General features: G+C 45.1%; 1 protein-coding gene across 5 annotated transcripts; it reads right to left on the bottom strand.

Moving 5' to 3' along the window:
- Positions 1 to 6270: 6270 nt before the first annotated feature.
- Positions 6271 to 16204, bottom strand: ATPAF1 (ATP synthase mitochondrial F1 complex assembly factor 1). Of its 5 annotated transcripts, none has more exons than XM_075155831.1 (9): positions 15984 to 16204; positions 15503 to 15611; positions 14893 to 14943; positions 14102 to 14164; positions 12595 to 12645; positions 10781 to 10828; positions 8642 to 8737; positions 7952 to 8059; positions 6271 to 7046 (listed from the first exon to the last, which is right to left on the bottom strand). In XM_075155831.1, exons 1-9 carry the CDS (start codon positions 16172 to 16174, stop codon positions 6852 to 6854), a joined length of 912 nt encoding a protein of 303 aa, XP_075011932.1. In that variant the 5' UTR covers positions 16175 to 16204; the 3' UTR covers positions 6271 to 6851. The 5 variants fall into 5 exon arrangements, with proteins under 5 accessions (XP_075011932.1, XP_075011936.1, XP_075011933.1 ...); XM_075155835.1 differs by having other exon boundaries at positions 14893 to 14939; positions 15984 to 16076; XM_075155832.1 differs by lacking the exon at positions 10781 to 10828.
- Positions 16205 to 16224: the final 20 nt, after the last annotated feature.

Here is a 16224-nt window from a genome sequence, read left to right as displayed (position 1 = left end):
GGCGGCGTGTCTTTCCCCGGGAGCAGCCGCGGCAAGATGAGGTGCTAGCATTGCTGGAAACGTCTACAAATTGTTTGGCACCGGGACAGTTCTAGTGAGGGAAACGTTTCTAGGCTTTGCTTAAATGTGTGTTAAACTCAGGTTCAGCCAAGCAGGTGATGGGGCGAGCCGGGGAGCGGGGCGCAGGGCGAGGTGGGGGTAAGGAGCAGCAGGAGTGTGAGAAAGGAAACCACAAACCCAGCAGCCTGAGACAGCAGGAGGATCCGGCCGCTGGGTACGTCTGTATGAAGCAGGAGGGTTTAGGATGGGGGTTTGTCTCCTTGAACCCCGCCTGGCTTCCCCTGCTGCTGCAGCGGAGGATTTACCTCCCGACTCCATGCAGACTGTGCAGCCAGTAGGACGCATCTCTGCAGGATCTGGACTCTTTCCCCCCTAACAGGGCTTCCCAGCTACAGGTAATACCTGGGTTTGCCCTTGAGGCACAATGTTCAGAAACAGTCTTTAAAAATAAAGGTACCTGCCTGGCGATGGCAAACATCCTCAACTATCCAGCAGCCTCCCGGAGCAGACGGCCATGAGGGAGCTCAGCCTGGGCCCTACAAGGCTTCTGCTCTCCTTTCCTCCCTCTCCCTGTGCTGGTGCAGGGCCCAGCACAGTGCTGGTTTTGTGCAGGTGCAACAGAAACTATTTGTCACCTGCAGCAGCATCTCATTAGGAGCAAAGACGACATCGGAGGGCCCATAGCGTCTGGCAGCAGCCGCTAGCAGATTGCTTTTGGAGCCAGCGGGAATCTGGGCTCTGGCAGGGCTGAACGCCTGACGGGGTCTTGCACACCCCAGCAGCCCCTTGCTTTCCTACCTGTCCCCGTTTGGGATGTGGCTGAAGGGCAGGTCATGGGCCACGTGATGGGAGAAGGATGCTCCAAGGACACGCAGGATTCACCCGTGCTTGGTGCCCATCGCAACGTGAGATGGCTGAGATGCCTCACACCTGCAGAAAAAGTAAAACCTGGAGGCGAAGCGCCCTGCACGCTGGGCTCCTGGGGCAGGAGGGAAGCACGAGCTGACTAATTCATCTGTCCAGCTGCTTCCCACCACCACCATCAGCTAATTCAGTCTGACAGCCGTTACCCCGAAAGCTCGGCTCTGTGGGTACATCCTCCCCAGGACCTGCGGGCTGGCTTACAGAGGCACAGCCTTTTCCACATCAGCCCGGCCCCACTCCTGAGCGAATCTCTCGCGATCCTTGCAGAATGGTCTCAGACCAAAGTAACACCCCTAAACCCAGGATCTGGCCTAAGGAGAACAGCAGCTCCTCCTGCCCGCCGTCAAAGGGAACAATTAAATAAATTGGACATACAAATGTCCTTGCACCTGATGATCCATGGAGGACCATCAAGGACCATCCACAAATACTGAAGGAGCTGAACGATGTCACTGCAAGGTTCAGGCAGCAGCAGCTCCGCAAAGTCTTTTTTCGGCACCGGAGGGAGCGTCCCTGACGCTGAACACTCCCTGCTTGCACATCACAGCCGGCCCGAGTCCCGGCGAGGGCTGAGCAACGCTCCTGTCCTCCACCCCGGGGACCCGACGGGCACCAGCGTCCACACTCATCCCCGAGGGATGCAGGAAACCACAAAACGGCCTCGGACTCATGGGCGGGAGGCAGAGGTCTGCAGAGCAGATGCAACTCCTCTGACAGCTAATGCCAAGCCAGGAGGAAACTTTCAACTGAAACACCAGCAAAAAATGGGCACAAATCCAAAACTGAGGGGGCTTGGCCGTATAGCAAAGGTCCCGGAGGGAACTCACGGCCAAGATTTACATCCAGGCGAGATGGAGCCAAAATACTTAGAGGCGAGATGGGGTCCTCCCACCCTCAGCGGTCTGAAGCCAAAGGAGAGGGGCCAGGGAAACAGCACGAGGGCTGAAGTTGCATCAGCTGCAGCCCTGCAAGTCCACGGGGGTGAGCAGCATCTCCTGGTCAGGGAGTTACCCCCTCGCGCGAGGCTTTGGGTTTTGGAAACCTCGCAGACCAGAGTCCACGGGGAGCCACCCGGGGTCCCAGCTGTGGGGAGGGAAGGGAGGAGTCACGAGAGAGAGGAAGAGGTCCGCGGGGCAGGTTTGGGGCAGGAGGGATGTGTTATTGTGAAGAGGGTATTTGTCTGCCCCGGAGGAAGGAAGAGGGGGGTTGGCCCTGATCCTGAAGGCAGGTGCATGGCTGAATTTATCCGGGGGGAAGGAAGCAGGGAAGGAAGCGAGCCCGGAGCGCTGGACGGCTCCATCGGACCTCACGGGCGGTCATGGAAAGAGGCCCAACAGCGATGTGGCTTCGCATGGCTCGGCAGGACACAGCTGCACCAGAGGGTGGGGGTGCAGGGAGCCCCCCAACAGCTGCGGTGCCAGGCCAGGCTCTCCCCAGCCATGCAATGCCCTGCACGGCGTGCACCCCATGGGACAGGGAGATGCTTGATCCCAAGCAGGGTTTGAAGGCTCTGCGTGCCTGTGCAGGCCACAAGACACAGGGAAAGGGAGCAGTGGGTTTGCTCCGGTTATTCCCAGAGAGGCAAAGGACGTGCCCAGAAAAGTTTGCCTCGGCTATGCAGCGGCAGGAACAGCCGGTTCCCCCTCCCCGCTCCACCGAGTCCTGCGCAAACTCAGAGACAGGGAGTGGGAACTTCCTCAGCCACGGATCGGGGGGGATTGGAGTCTTGCAGTTTTCTAAGGCACAAGGAAAAAAAACAGGCGTAGATGAAAAAGGACTGGAGTCAGCATTTTAAGCGAGGGTAAGAACATCTTCCTTCAATCTGCACTTCCTTGATTGCTGCGACAGCCGCCTTTCACAAGCCAGGGCGTCTCCCCGGGGAGCAGGACAGGCTCCCGGGTTTCCTGCTGACATGGGGGTACGTGTCCCCGGGGCGACAGGGGTGGGTGGGCAAATGGGGTTTTGAGACGCTGCTAACAAGAGCCTCTGGCTGCAAAACTTGCTCTACAGCTCCTAGCAGGAACTGCTGCCACATCCCTGGCCCTGGGCTCTCCTCCAGCCGGAGGCAGACGGCCCGTAGCGGAGAGGGAAGGACGTTCAGCTGTGAAGACCCTGGCCCACAAATGGCTGGAAATCAGGAAAGCGACCTGGAAAACTATTGCAGGATGTTTTACCTCCCCAAGGCAGCTCATCTAGGATGTAGGACACCAGGCTAGGGGAACCGTTGGTCTAATTCGGTGCAGCCCACCACATTACTGACCCTACAGGAGCAGCCTGGGCACCTAAGTGTTTTTTAGCACAAAACTCACCCCGAGTTCACAAAGCTGAGCAGACAGGCTCACGCAAGCTGTATGTGCTGGTAGCTCAGAACAAGGAGACAAACCTTCCCTCTAGCGGCTGTACGGCACCTAAGTCTCACACTTACCTTCTCTCCCCACGCCAAGACTAACAGCGTTGTTTTCACCCGCGCTTAGACTCAACACGGGTCCTAAGGGCATCAAATGTCTTACGAAGACGCCAAGGGTACGCCAGGCAGCATGGTTCACGCACAAGTGCATCCCGGGCACCAGAGAAGCCACATAGCCATGAAATAACCGCTGGCCTGTTTCTGCAGCAAGGATGGTTTGTGGGACCAATTCTTCAGCTGAATTACTCCTCCGTACAGCCAGCATTTAGTGGGATGGAGGATCAGGCCTAGAGTTTCTCTAGGACCTTTTTATCACAGGTCTTTATCCCAGTTTCAGCCTCATCACCACCACAGCAGATCCTAGACTGTGCTGCTGAAAGCCTAACTGTAGCACAAGCACACACATTAGCACATACATTAGCATATACATTTCCAAAAGGACTAAGAGTTTCCACTTTTCCATTTACAAATCAGGGAGCTTATTCACACCCTGTCAAACTTGCACCCTACAACTGGGCCACTGAATATTGAACCAACTCTGTTGGCCATGACCAAGATGCTCTGATGGTGCAGCGTCTCGGACTACAGGGCCATCTGCTGTTATAATCTGTATTCCTACATGACATTATAGTCTGTAGGAATACGGATTATAATCTGTATACAGATCATACAGGAATACAGCAGGAAATAGCTGTCTGAAGCCTCCCACTCACAACAGCGTTTCAGTGGCACAGTCCATCGCACTGGCTTCCTAGAGAAAACACAGCAGTAACATTTTCCAGGGCTGCAGCAAACCCCGTCCTCAGCAGCAGATCTGGGAACAGCTCCCGGGAGGGTGTGCAACTTTCAGCTTTGTAAGCCCTCCGCTATATCCCTGCCATTGCACACACACGCACGTACAAGTCTGGCCAGCATTTTGCTTCTCTGCTCCTCGGGAAGACGCAATACAGCACCAGATCACTGACACCAAGTCGGTAATTTCTGTGCCAAGTGGTCTCACCCTGACGCACGGGTTAACGTGTCACGGCGTGCACTTCAAGGCACACGAATACACCTGCAGAAAAGAGCCCTTGCTCCCTCCCTCAGTCCATTGCACGTCTGCCAGGGCCAGAAAATCAGTCTCTTACATGCAGATCAACTTTGCCTTTTCAGTTTGGGTCTTATTTAAAAACCTTTCCGATGCATGCAATGCAAGAAATGGTTCCTTTTATTGACTTTGCCGTTTCTGTCTGCCTTAGACCCTTGGAGAAGTTCTTAGCTTGGGATTAATCGCATGATGGGTTGAAAAAAAAACCACTCAAAATTACAGGTAGTGACTGCTACAGCCTTTACTAGAGACTTTGGTCTTTTAAGCTCAGAAAGAGGCTCAGGTGTAGATTTGGAAGCATTGAATTTCACTCCTGTTGGCCATTACTCACCCAGGGATGTTATATTATTGCTATATTAAAAATGAATACAGCAACTTTGACTTCTTCAAAGCAGCAAGTGAATAATGAATCAAAACTGCCCTTATTTCAGCTACGGGAAAATGATAAATGGAACACAAATGCTATAAAATACCAGTAGAAAGGCTCTTTAATAAAGGTGATTTGCTGTTCAGATTGTAACAGCCCTATCCATACCTTCCCTGATTATTCCCCTGCATGCACACACTCACAGACCCAATGCAATCAGAAACAAAAAGAAGACATTACCAGGAAGCAAGACCATCTTCTTGCAGCAGAGCCCCAGAAGATGTGCCTCTTCTAGAAACATCTTCTAATTCCCTGAATGGACGGGAATTCACACCCAATGTATATGCGTCACTGCTAAAACAGACCCCAGCAACAAAACCTTACTATCGACCTTTAGCGCTGAGCTGAACACTGTTCATGTCCCAAGCATGGGCTGAGAAAGTATGGAATGGCAGTGAGTATTACAGCAACGGGGTCCTACAATTACACTAGCAAACAGATTGTGTAAGAGCCCGTTATAACTCATCAAACCTCCTCGGGTCATGGTTAAGGGTAGCACAGAAAATCTGTTACCAGCCCTTTCCAAAAAATTGGTCTTCCTCTAACAGAGAGGCAAGTTGCATACTCTTCTTGCCTCCATTTCTTTGGCGAAGGAGAGAATGCTTTCCAGCTTCAGCAGGCTGACGGGAAGATGCAATGTGGCCTGGACATAACGGATAATTAGTGCTAAGGGCAAGTTAGTGCCAGGGATTTGATGTGGATATGGGAAATATTTCAGCGTTGCTCCTGGGAAGCTCCTGGCTGTCTTCTGTTTATTTGTCGACCCGTGCAGCGGTGTGTGCTGGTAATCCGTGCGCAGGCTGCACGTGACTTAGCCCTGCTGCAGTACGCCCTTGTCTGCAGATGCACTGGCTGCCTCTGCTGGGAATGAAAACAAGAGAAGCTCAAAGCATGAATGCTTTGGGATTCTTTTGTTGAAGGCGGGTTTAAAAAACGAAACCAGCTGTAGTCCTTAAAAGCCAGATTCTTACCAACACTGCCGTGTTAAAGCTGCTGCGCATATTCACACCAATGCATTTTTTCATGCGTTGTCACTTAGCAATTGAGAAACCAGTTGGTGGCTCTAGCTCTGTTACCATGCAATTCCATCTTGCTTTTATTGGAGATAGCAGCTTTCCTGAAATGGGAACAAGCTATTTTGTGTCCCTCCAAATACCATTTGTAGAGCTACCTGACTAGCTGCCAGTCTGGGAAAAATTAATTCTATAAAGCGTGCAATAATTCCTCTACACTATTCAAAAATGTACAAAAATAAAACCATGTTTATAATATCCTCCTCCTCAAGAAAAACATCTCTAAGACAGAAACACAGCAACGGGGTAAAATTAATATATCAATTAAGCAGCACAAAGTTCCCAGAACAAGTCTAGTCACTCTATTTTTTAATCCTGAGAAAAATACAGGCCGCAGTATACATCTGTGTAAGCAACCTCACGCACAAAATTAACAAAGAGAAGTCTGTTTTAGACCATTGGCCCTATTCTCTTTTCTTGATGGACAAGCCTGTATAAATTCCACACAGATTGAAAAGCACTGGACCATGCAATTATAATGGCGGAGGGCATTTAAAATGTATTTACTGAGAAGAAACATTGATTGTTATCTGTCTCCTGATGTCAATATAGTCCACTACATAGCTCCCCTTCTGTCATTTTATTTCAGATTTCAAAAATACAGCATGCAGCCGTTAAGTTACAGGATGGGAAAATGGCTCCTTCTGACGAAGTTACACTGAAGTACAAGGCTCCATTTTAGCAATTAGTTATTGTCGTTCAAATGGCCCAAGTCCTCACCTTGCATCAGTGCCAGACAGGCTTGACTATCACACTCCCAGGACGTCTCCAGATCCTTTCTGTAGCCAAATCAAATTTGTAAAAAAGAGACAGGACGACCCCATCTAGGAAACCCCGTGCCTGCTGCTGGCTTGCTTCACCACAGGCTGGCATCTATGACTTGTCAGAAACCTGACCAGGTCTCAGTTCTCGTCCAAGTCCGCTTTGCTCAAGCTCTGCTATAACTGACATATATTTAAATTCACTAGATCTGTGGTTAAATGTCTCCACTAATTCGTAGGTCTCGGAACGATCCGTTGCATAGAAAAGCTGCACCTGATTCGCCAAGCACTGTGCTTCATGAACCACCTGCAAGTTAAAACAAAGAATTTGTTACCATCTGGTTTTGTTGTATTTGAAAGACCCTTCAGCAGCTGAAAGGCTGCAGTCTTACTCATCGAATCTCTCAATTCCAAGTCACCTTAGTTTTGCAAGTCTCTTACAAACCACCTCCCTCTTGTTCCTGACCTACTTACACACTTTAGCACTCTGCCTGCAAACACCTCAGAGGTCAAAGATGTCTTTCACGATCCCTGCCCACTCTAAGGCACTGGAGATGCACCAAAGTCTCACCTTTCCCTTCTTACGGTTGACCTATTTGCAAAAATTGATTGTCTAGTCTAAGATACAACAGGGCAAATGCATTACCAATGACTCCTCTGCACATAGTTTCAGAACTGGTTTAAGTAGGTCAGTTAGAGGTGGGATGCTTTAGTTATCTTGTTCCAACAGTATAATTCCTCATGCTATAAGTCCTAGCACCTACTATTACAGATTTGCAAATAACAGCACACCCACACACAGGGAAAAGAGCAAAGGCTAACACAAAGCTCTGGAGGGTCTCCTGATTTGACAAGCAGTATTAAGCTTCACTGTCTTAACTTGTTGGCAGATAGCAACAGCTTTCATTTAGATTTGCTTCCACTAGTAAGAAAAACAGAAGCATTTCTTTTTTTTTTTTACAACAATAAACTATAATACCCAGAGTAAGGAAAAAAAAAAAAGAATATATGAACTGAAATCACCAGATAGCCAAACACTGACAATTTCCTTCTAGCCTTCCCTAGTAGTAAGTAGATCAGGTTAAAGAAATCTAGAACGACCACTCTTTGGGAAAGGGTCTTTTACAGACTTGACTTTAATTCAAAACTATACGAGGAGTTGCAGCATAAAATGAAGGAAGCCAATGAACAGATTTCTTTGATTTCTCTTACCAAGAACTTCGAGTCCATCTCTGCTGTCATTAGTACTATCCCTTTTTCCTTCTGCAGCTCAGGATAATGGTACAAGACCAACTGGCTAGGAGCAGTTTCACCTTGGGTCTGAAGGAGATAAAGAAACCTGTCAGTATCCCATAAAGAACTTGAGCTCTATTGCAGATTTTGAGGCTTGATGACAAAACTTTTGAGTAGTAACTGCTATGGAGACAGTCATTTTTCAAGGCTTAAGGGTCAGTTCTAATTAAAAGTTCATTATTCCTGGTATTTAGAGAAAACAAGGGATTTACAGAGCTAGGTTGTTTTTTTCCTTGACTAAAGACCATTTTGCATTTAAAATAACCTGCAATTTCCAGAAAGACATTTAATCTCATAACATCTACTGGTATTTTAAGTAGTTTGCACACATAGTTGTAAAAAGTTTGGCTCTTGCTTCTATTTTGAGACTATCTGACTTCTACCTCATTCTCCTTTAGATTAAAGAGACACTTAATACCCATAAATTTACTAGTTTACCCGTAATTAATTTACTAATATACCCATAATTAATGGTGGTTTTTCCCTGATAATTAAAGTTAAGCTAGACAATCTGTTTGTTAAACTATTTAGCAAATATTATGTATATTATAATATGCTGGTATTTCTGGATCCTAAGCCATTTTTTGACTTTTTATTTCAACCACTCACCTGAATGTTTATTAAGGAAGTGAAGTGCAATTCTGTTCCTGACCACTGCCCCACAAAGAACTCATAGCCTTCTTTTCTTGGCAAAGCATACAGAAACTGCAGAGAAATGATTAAAAAAAAAAAAATTTTCCCTTTCATAGAACAAAATGATGCCTGTGTCATACTGGCCTCCAGTAATGCTAAATGCTTTAGCGCGAGAACCACAAAAGAAAAAAGGGTTTCTTTGCCCCACCAGTGTGATAGGACAGCAGCAACCAGACTTCCAAGCAGACAATAAACCAGCATTACCTTATCAGTATTATTTCATTAGCAAATACGTTGGCACATATTTTTATCAGACAGACAAAAGAAAGGAAAGGACAGTGGAGAACATTGAGACTCTGACCTTTTTGTTCACTTCCAGAAAATTAACAGCAGAAATGGTCACATATAAGATAAGGAGCATTCAGAGTTTTTAATCCTGTAATTTCACCAACTGTTCCAGAACAGGCAACAAGTATTTTCTCTCTAGAGATTTACGGTCTGTCCAGCTCCATAGGCTAGGGACTTGCTCATTTTCCCACACCAAGGCAAAGGAAAAGATGGGAGCAGAAAAACAAGCAGGATAGCTGACTAAATGCCAATGCACTGTACAGAAATGCACTTAAAGCTACTAATAACTTTCCAAGCTCCAAGTAGCTCAGGAAGTCAGATATATTTGATCTTGCTCTTGGCAAGTGAAATATACACGACCAATCCATCAATCCAGTAAAGTCTCCAATTCAGATCTACAAAAGCACTCAACACAGCGAAGTCTAGCTACTTTATTTTCATAAAGGAGTGAAGCATTTCATTTCTGTCTCAGCATAGTGAAATTTGCACAGTCTATGCTTCGGTGTGCAGAAGGTGTAAAAACACATTACTTTCAACAGAAGACAATACTAATCCAGCAGCATGTGGTACGAAACTGCAGAATATATTCTTTATCTTGTTAGCTGTTCTGCTCTTTTGCAGTTTAACTTCTTCAAAGCAACAAGCTGCTCATTCACACAGGAATCTTCTAACTGAAGTTTACAAGATACCCACCTACACCCACCTACCCACATGAGAAACAGTGAACCTGAATCTTGGGAATCCACTCATTTCTGAAATAACCATATTAAGCATTCTTGCTATTTTATGCTTTGTCGTGCTGGCATACACCTAAGACACAACCCACAGAGTATTTATTCTGTATCTGTAATAAAGGGTTCAACTACCCCCAATTCCCTCCTGCCTTCCCCTGTCACAGCTGTTGAATTATGACGCTCTGCAACAGAACTTACACTATGCAATTTTGCAGTGCCATATAGTCTTTTTTGACAACTCACACTGCCGGTGAGACAGAGGTGCATTATTTACACAGCGTACTGCCTGCCCAGTGTGGCTTCCATGCAAATAGCTCATATTCGCTTACCAGTATCTACCTATCACAGACCACCAGTGTGGTGAAGAAAGCATGGCTATGATGTTTCCGATCAGGAAACCCAAGCTAATAGCTTGTTCTGTGGACAGAACCCCAACATATTGATTTCTTGCCTTTTTCCCTTTCAGATACTCCTGCCCATCTTCACTGCCAGTAAACAAACATAAAAAGAGGAGCAACTCACACCAACCGTAAGACAAGAGAATTCACTTTCTCCACGAACATGCAACGTAATGCCATGGTGACACGTAGCTACAGCTAACAACAGTTCCTCCAGGTTAAAGCAAGGATGCTTTAAGCAATAAGGAAAGATATGCAGGAACATCAGTGAAGCTGGCCTGCGAGGCTTGGCTCTTCACAACACTGCACGGAAGAGATTTAACCACAAGGCATCAATTAATGGAAACCGGAGGCGTGTAGCTAAATCCATTCCCTGGGAGATTCTGTGCTCTTGTTACTAAACTCTACATCTGTTGTATCTAGGTAGCTGATACCTAGATCAAACTGTTTAATACATGTGAATAGCCATTGCTTTCATCTGAACACTAAGACAAGTATTTGAACACCTGGATTTTACTAATCGAGCTGATACAGTAAGTCTGAATACAGGAGGGTCAAAAGTTTATGAATTAGGCTTTAGAGAGAAATGCATTACAGTTATACATCCACACATTGCGAGTCTCTGCCATACGTACCGATGGACATTTCTGGGCTCTCTTCCATATTAAATCAAACTTCTCTGCCTTCGGGGAAGGAGAAAGAGAAATTAAATTTTCATAATACAAACGTGGACGCACAGTTATTCAGAATCACCTCATTAACCTTTACAGGGTACAACTTCCATCTACAGCAGGTCTCACTGCGGGAACGGCTAACAATGAGTGTGTGGAAAACTGTATTTAGTTCTTAGTTACCTAAAAATCATCAGTATCCCATTTTAACAATGCTGTCTCTAACATGCAGCAGCAAACTCCTTGGATCCAAAGCTTTATTCCTTGGAGGTGGGGGGCCCATGCTTTAGGCTTACATTACGTCCTCTTTCAGTAATAGCTCCACTGCATCATGTGGTGTCAACAATTGTGCAAGACAACATATCCCTGGCCCCAGATTGTAGATTTTACATCATAGTCATCTGTTCTTCAGTATTAAAATGCAGCCTAGATATTTACTCAAATAACGTACGTATTGCTTAGTTTTATATTAAAACCACAAATATATTTCGTCATCCCTGATGAAATCTGGCAATCTCATTCACGTGTCCTCTGCGTTCCCCCAAGTCTTTTGCCTGCTCTTCTCTTCCCAGCACCATATATTAATACTTACTCTAAGGTGTTCATGAAAGAAAACATATGCCATTCATCAACAGGAAATTCCTCCGTGTGTGCTTTTGAGCACTTGAGAATTATGCGAGGCCTTTCTTCCAGCCAACAAAAAGCTTCTGGCAAAAGACGTAGTTTCTTCCCCCGATGACACCACAAACTACTTCCTAATGTGCCTAGGATCTGGTTTGCATTAAAGCCTTAAAAGCTTCCAAAGCTCCTCTAAAACAGTGCACCGAAGAACAGTGCCAGCCCCACTAATGAAAGACCTACACCATCTTAACTGGAGTCCCTGGCTTTGGCCCTCTGCTACAGTAAATGAGCAATTCAAAATATTTTCACAACATCCACACATTGTGAAAACTGAAACACGAAAGCTGCTTGACTTCAAATCCCCCGTTGCCATTTTCAGAGCATACAGCACTTCATACATTTAGAATACAGCCTCCCATCACCTCAGTTGCAGCTCAAGGGGCCAAGTACAACCGCAAATCAGACCCCAGATCTAAATGAGGTTTCAAGAACTCAAGGAACACGCAGTTCGTGCCCAGCTGTGAAGAGACAGATTTAAGAGATCACGATCACATAGAGACTGTGAAGCAAAGAATAAAAAGAAATCCCAAAAGTGAAAAACACTCCTTCAGCCTAACGCAGATTAACAACAATTAACATCTGGTAAAGTTATCAGAAATAAGAAATATGATCTTATCACAGGAAGCACCATGCAATCTCAATGAAAGACAGTGCTGCCAATAATTTTAAATGTATGAAAGTCATAAGTGATTAGCCACGTGCAAGTTATTAACCAAGTGCTCTAACACTGCCATATTAAACTTGAGTTAGCAGTCCGTGCTGCACGGAAGAGGGAAAAGAAATGAGCAACTCTGAGAAAAAATGATGTGTAAATACAAATGCTACCATAATAAAAAAATGCCTGGAAATTCAAGCCAGGTGTGCAGAAAAAAAGTACTAGCTTTATTGAGACTGATGTGAGAAAAAGAAGGGATACACATTTTTGGAAACAAACCCCCTTATTTGGGGCAGTAAGATCACTCAGCCCAGAAAGAAAGTTTGTTCTTGATACCTCATTTTCCTTCAATGATTGCTTTTAAAAGCAACAGAATCACAGTTAGAAAGGAAAACTTTGCACATTGGCCTTTCAAGTACCTAACTACAGGGGAATTACTTACAGGAATAACAGCATAAACAGTATCTTTTGCAGAAAAATACTGATTCCAAATCTGTAGGAAACAAAGGAGATGAGCTACAGTTAAAATCAAGGATCTAGCAGTAATATTAAATGCTTTAAAAAGAATTCCATTTGTCAACTAACCTTTGTAAGCACTTTGAGAAGTCATTTTTCAATCAAGCCTGACTGACTTTCCTGCTAATGCAATACACTTCTAAGGTTCCAGAGTACTTGTACCAAATGACAGATTTCAACTAGATAACAGAAATAAGCAGTGGGCTCAGAGGTGGTTCAAGATTTACTAGCCATCAGAAGCGCTTCTTACATTTTTCCCAACAATCACACTAATGATTTCTAGAGGGTTTGTTTGGGTTTTTTTGTTTGTTTGTGGGTTTTTTGTTTGTTTTTTTTTAATAAAGAACATACAAAACGTTTTCAACAGAAGACAAGACTTTGCATAATGCTCCTCTGTGTTCACAATCTTTTTCTTCACCACAGCAGGATGGCAAAACCAACATAAAAGCTCAAAGTCCTTAATAAACGGACAAGTACAAGTAGAAGCCCAGAGTCCAGGACACTCTCAGTTGCTCTTCCCCAGTCCGACATAACTAATGAGAATTGTCAGTAAAATGTTTAATCAATGAAACGGATATAGAGGAACTCGAAGGAAACTCATGAGTTATCAAATGCACTCCCTGCTATAACTGGTCGCACACCATCCGCTGCAGAGCACATAACCACTTCTATAATGTTCTCGAGCTACCAGGAAAGCAGCTAGATTTCTCCTCTCCAAGTCATGCCAGAAGGCTCCTTCATATGTGCTGCTCCCCTTAAATGATCATGCCTACATAAAGCTTCTTGGCATACAGTCTGATTAGGAAAAAAAATACCAGATCCAACTCAAGCTACATCAGAAATGTGGAACAGATGTGACTTGTAACTAGATAATAGGGAACACAGTGCAAAGCCAAGCAGATATTAGGGAGAATAACTTGATTCACACTGTTCTTCAAACAAACAAACAGACCCACCCACCTCCTTCTTACCCTAACCATCTTTAGTAGGGGTACAGAGACTCCTGAGTGACAGATAGTGCAAGCAAAGATAGAAGATGGCAAAAGCTTTGTTTTTATTCCTGCAGAACAGAGGTAGCATAATCCACGAGCTACTGCTAGGATTTCCCTTTACCTGGCTTCAAACCTGACAGGAGCTTGCTGATGCCAATTCAACTGCTACACATCAAATGGCAACAATAAGAATTACAATAGAGACAGTTTTTGAGCGATCAAGTCCAGATTTATTATTTATCAAGCGGGTACATCCTAGGTGGACTTACCTATATGGAGAAAACTATCTTCTGCTATTGATATGCATATGAATGTGCTTTTTATAAATATACATCCATAGCCATGTTTTATTTTTCAGTCTAAGTAAAATTTCCATCCTCACATGTAGATTACTACTAAGCATAAATGGGGAGCAAACTTTATTCCATTTAAATCCATCACCTGTTTTATCTCCTCCGCTGATTTTTCTTTCACCATCTCAATATTAAGAATCGAATCAAGCGTCTGCAAGAGAAAACATAAGGAATTTGGCATGACGACAGTTCTCTGATTCAAGTGAGAATCCAGAATGAATGGATGCAATTACAGAGAATAAAATCAAGCCAGAGGAACTTAATTCAATTTACAATGGGACTTAGTCCTCTGAATTGCCAAAGAAACTAGTAAATCATAAACAGTAACACACTGAGAAGTGGATTCACACACTAAAGAGATTCTGTCAGGACACGGAACACACTTCGCTCCAGTTCTGCAGATCTCTACTGAAGCTGCAAGAGGAGCTGCAGCCTTTCCCCTTCAGCCCTCTCAGACACATACTCTGTTGGCAGATTTACACAGAAAGTTTGCCAAAATACAAGAATGTGAAAGAATAAAACCATTCTCTTGTCCCTCTGCTGGCTGATCTTTGGAAATATATTTACATGCTGTAAAGGCAGCTTAACCCTTTCAATTTATTACTGTCAGCATTCAGCACAGATCCCCTAACTAGTAGGAACTTCCAGGATGTCAAGAGAGAAAGGACTGGATAATAAAAAAACTGACTGCTGGGAGTTTTAAGACTTGAACGTGATCCCAATAGTAAATGAGTATCTTACACTCAAGTGCAGCATAAGGAACATTAGTTTTATCTCAGGAACCTCTTGGCTGAAGCACTGATGGTAGCAATACAAGTTAATCTACATCCTCGATTTGCCAGCAAGTCCTCTCCTAACATTAAGGTTTGCTTCCCTTACCTTATCTTTTGTGAAACCTCCTTTTGATGTCTTTGTGCCCAAGCCTTCTGCCTAGAAGAAAACATTCTTTAGTTTTTATAGCTGATGCTTTAATACCATTTATTTGCCTTCCCTGCCATGCATAACATGCCTGCTGACAAGATCTCCTGAGTATGAGCTCAAATTTAAGACACGTAGAGATTGCTGCAGTTCATTTTATTAAAATAAAATATTGATTAGGAAAATAAGAAGATGAGTAACTTAATGTGAATTATTAATTTCAAGATCAGAAAGGATTAAAGCGAACTATTATGCATTTTGGATCCAATATTATTGAACAGCTTTCTTTCATTCACTACAAAATGATAAATGCAAGATCATGTCACTCCATCCTGCCAAACTAATCTGGAACGAATTGAACACTTCAATGAGGCCTCAAACACAGAATTTACAGCCTAAAAAATAGCAAAATAGTATGCTGGAATACAGAACAATATTTTTAGCCACCAGTGTGTGAAATTCCGGAGCTCCTTACTAACAGGAATGCTGTATGTTTGTAACATTATGCTGATCCTATACAAATGACATTATAGCTTTAATACATGTGAATTACAAAGAAAATTGGCCTTGCCTTTTCCTCCATGCATCTGATAAATTCCCCTTGATTGGAATATCCCACAGGCTGCTTTTTCACTTCATTTCTTTTTTCCATACGGGATTCAAACACATCTGGACTGGATCTGAATCGAAAAGGGACTATTAACAGTCCTGGATGATTAACACCATTTGGCCTTTTAAAATGTTTACTGTGGTACTGATTCACGTTCTTAACTTAAAGTTTTAATTTCTTGTTAGTAAAACAATCTCTCGTCAAGCTGATCGTGTTGGGAGACGACTCTCTTCACCGACTTGATGGCAACGAGTGAATTTCAAGGCAGTATTTAGCCTAAACAAATTCATTTTCTCATAAGGGCACAAAGCTAAAAATGACCTCCCTTCTCCCCCTCAAAAAACAGCCCCCCAAGCACTCCTTCTCCCCAAAAACCGCCCCCCCCCCCCCCCCGCCCGCCCTCCTGCACCCTTCTTTCTCCTCAGGGCCCGGCCCCCCGCACCTGCGCAGCTCCTGGATCTTGTGTCGGTACTTCCCGTAGAAGGGGTTCTCCTCCAGCGCCGCCTCGCCGGACCCCGGCCCCGGCCCCGCCACCTCCCGGCACGGCGGGGCCAGCAGCCCCAGCGGGCGGAGAGCGGCGCGGCTCCGCAGGGCCGCCCCCAGCCCCCAGGCCTGCAGCAGCGGCCCCGCCATGGCGCCCGGTCCGTCCCGGTCCGTCCGCCGCAGCGCTCCGCCCGCCGCGC

This window comes from Calonectris borealis, chromosome 8 (genome assembly GCF_964195595.1).
Source record: "Calonectris borealis chromosome 8, bCalBor7.hap1.2, whole genome shotgun sequence".
Classification (NCBI taxonomy): domain Eukaryota; kingdom Metazoa; phylum Chordata; class Aves; order Procellariiformes; family Procellariidae; genus Calonectris; species Calonectris borealis.
This window is presented reverse-complemented; position numbering and strand designations above follow the sequence as displayed.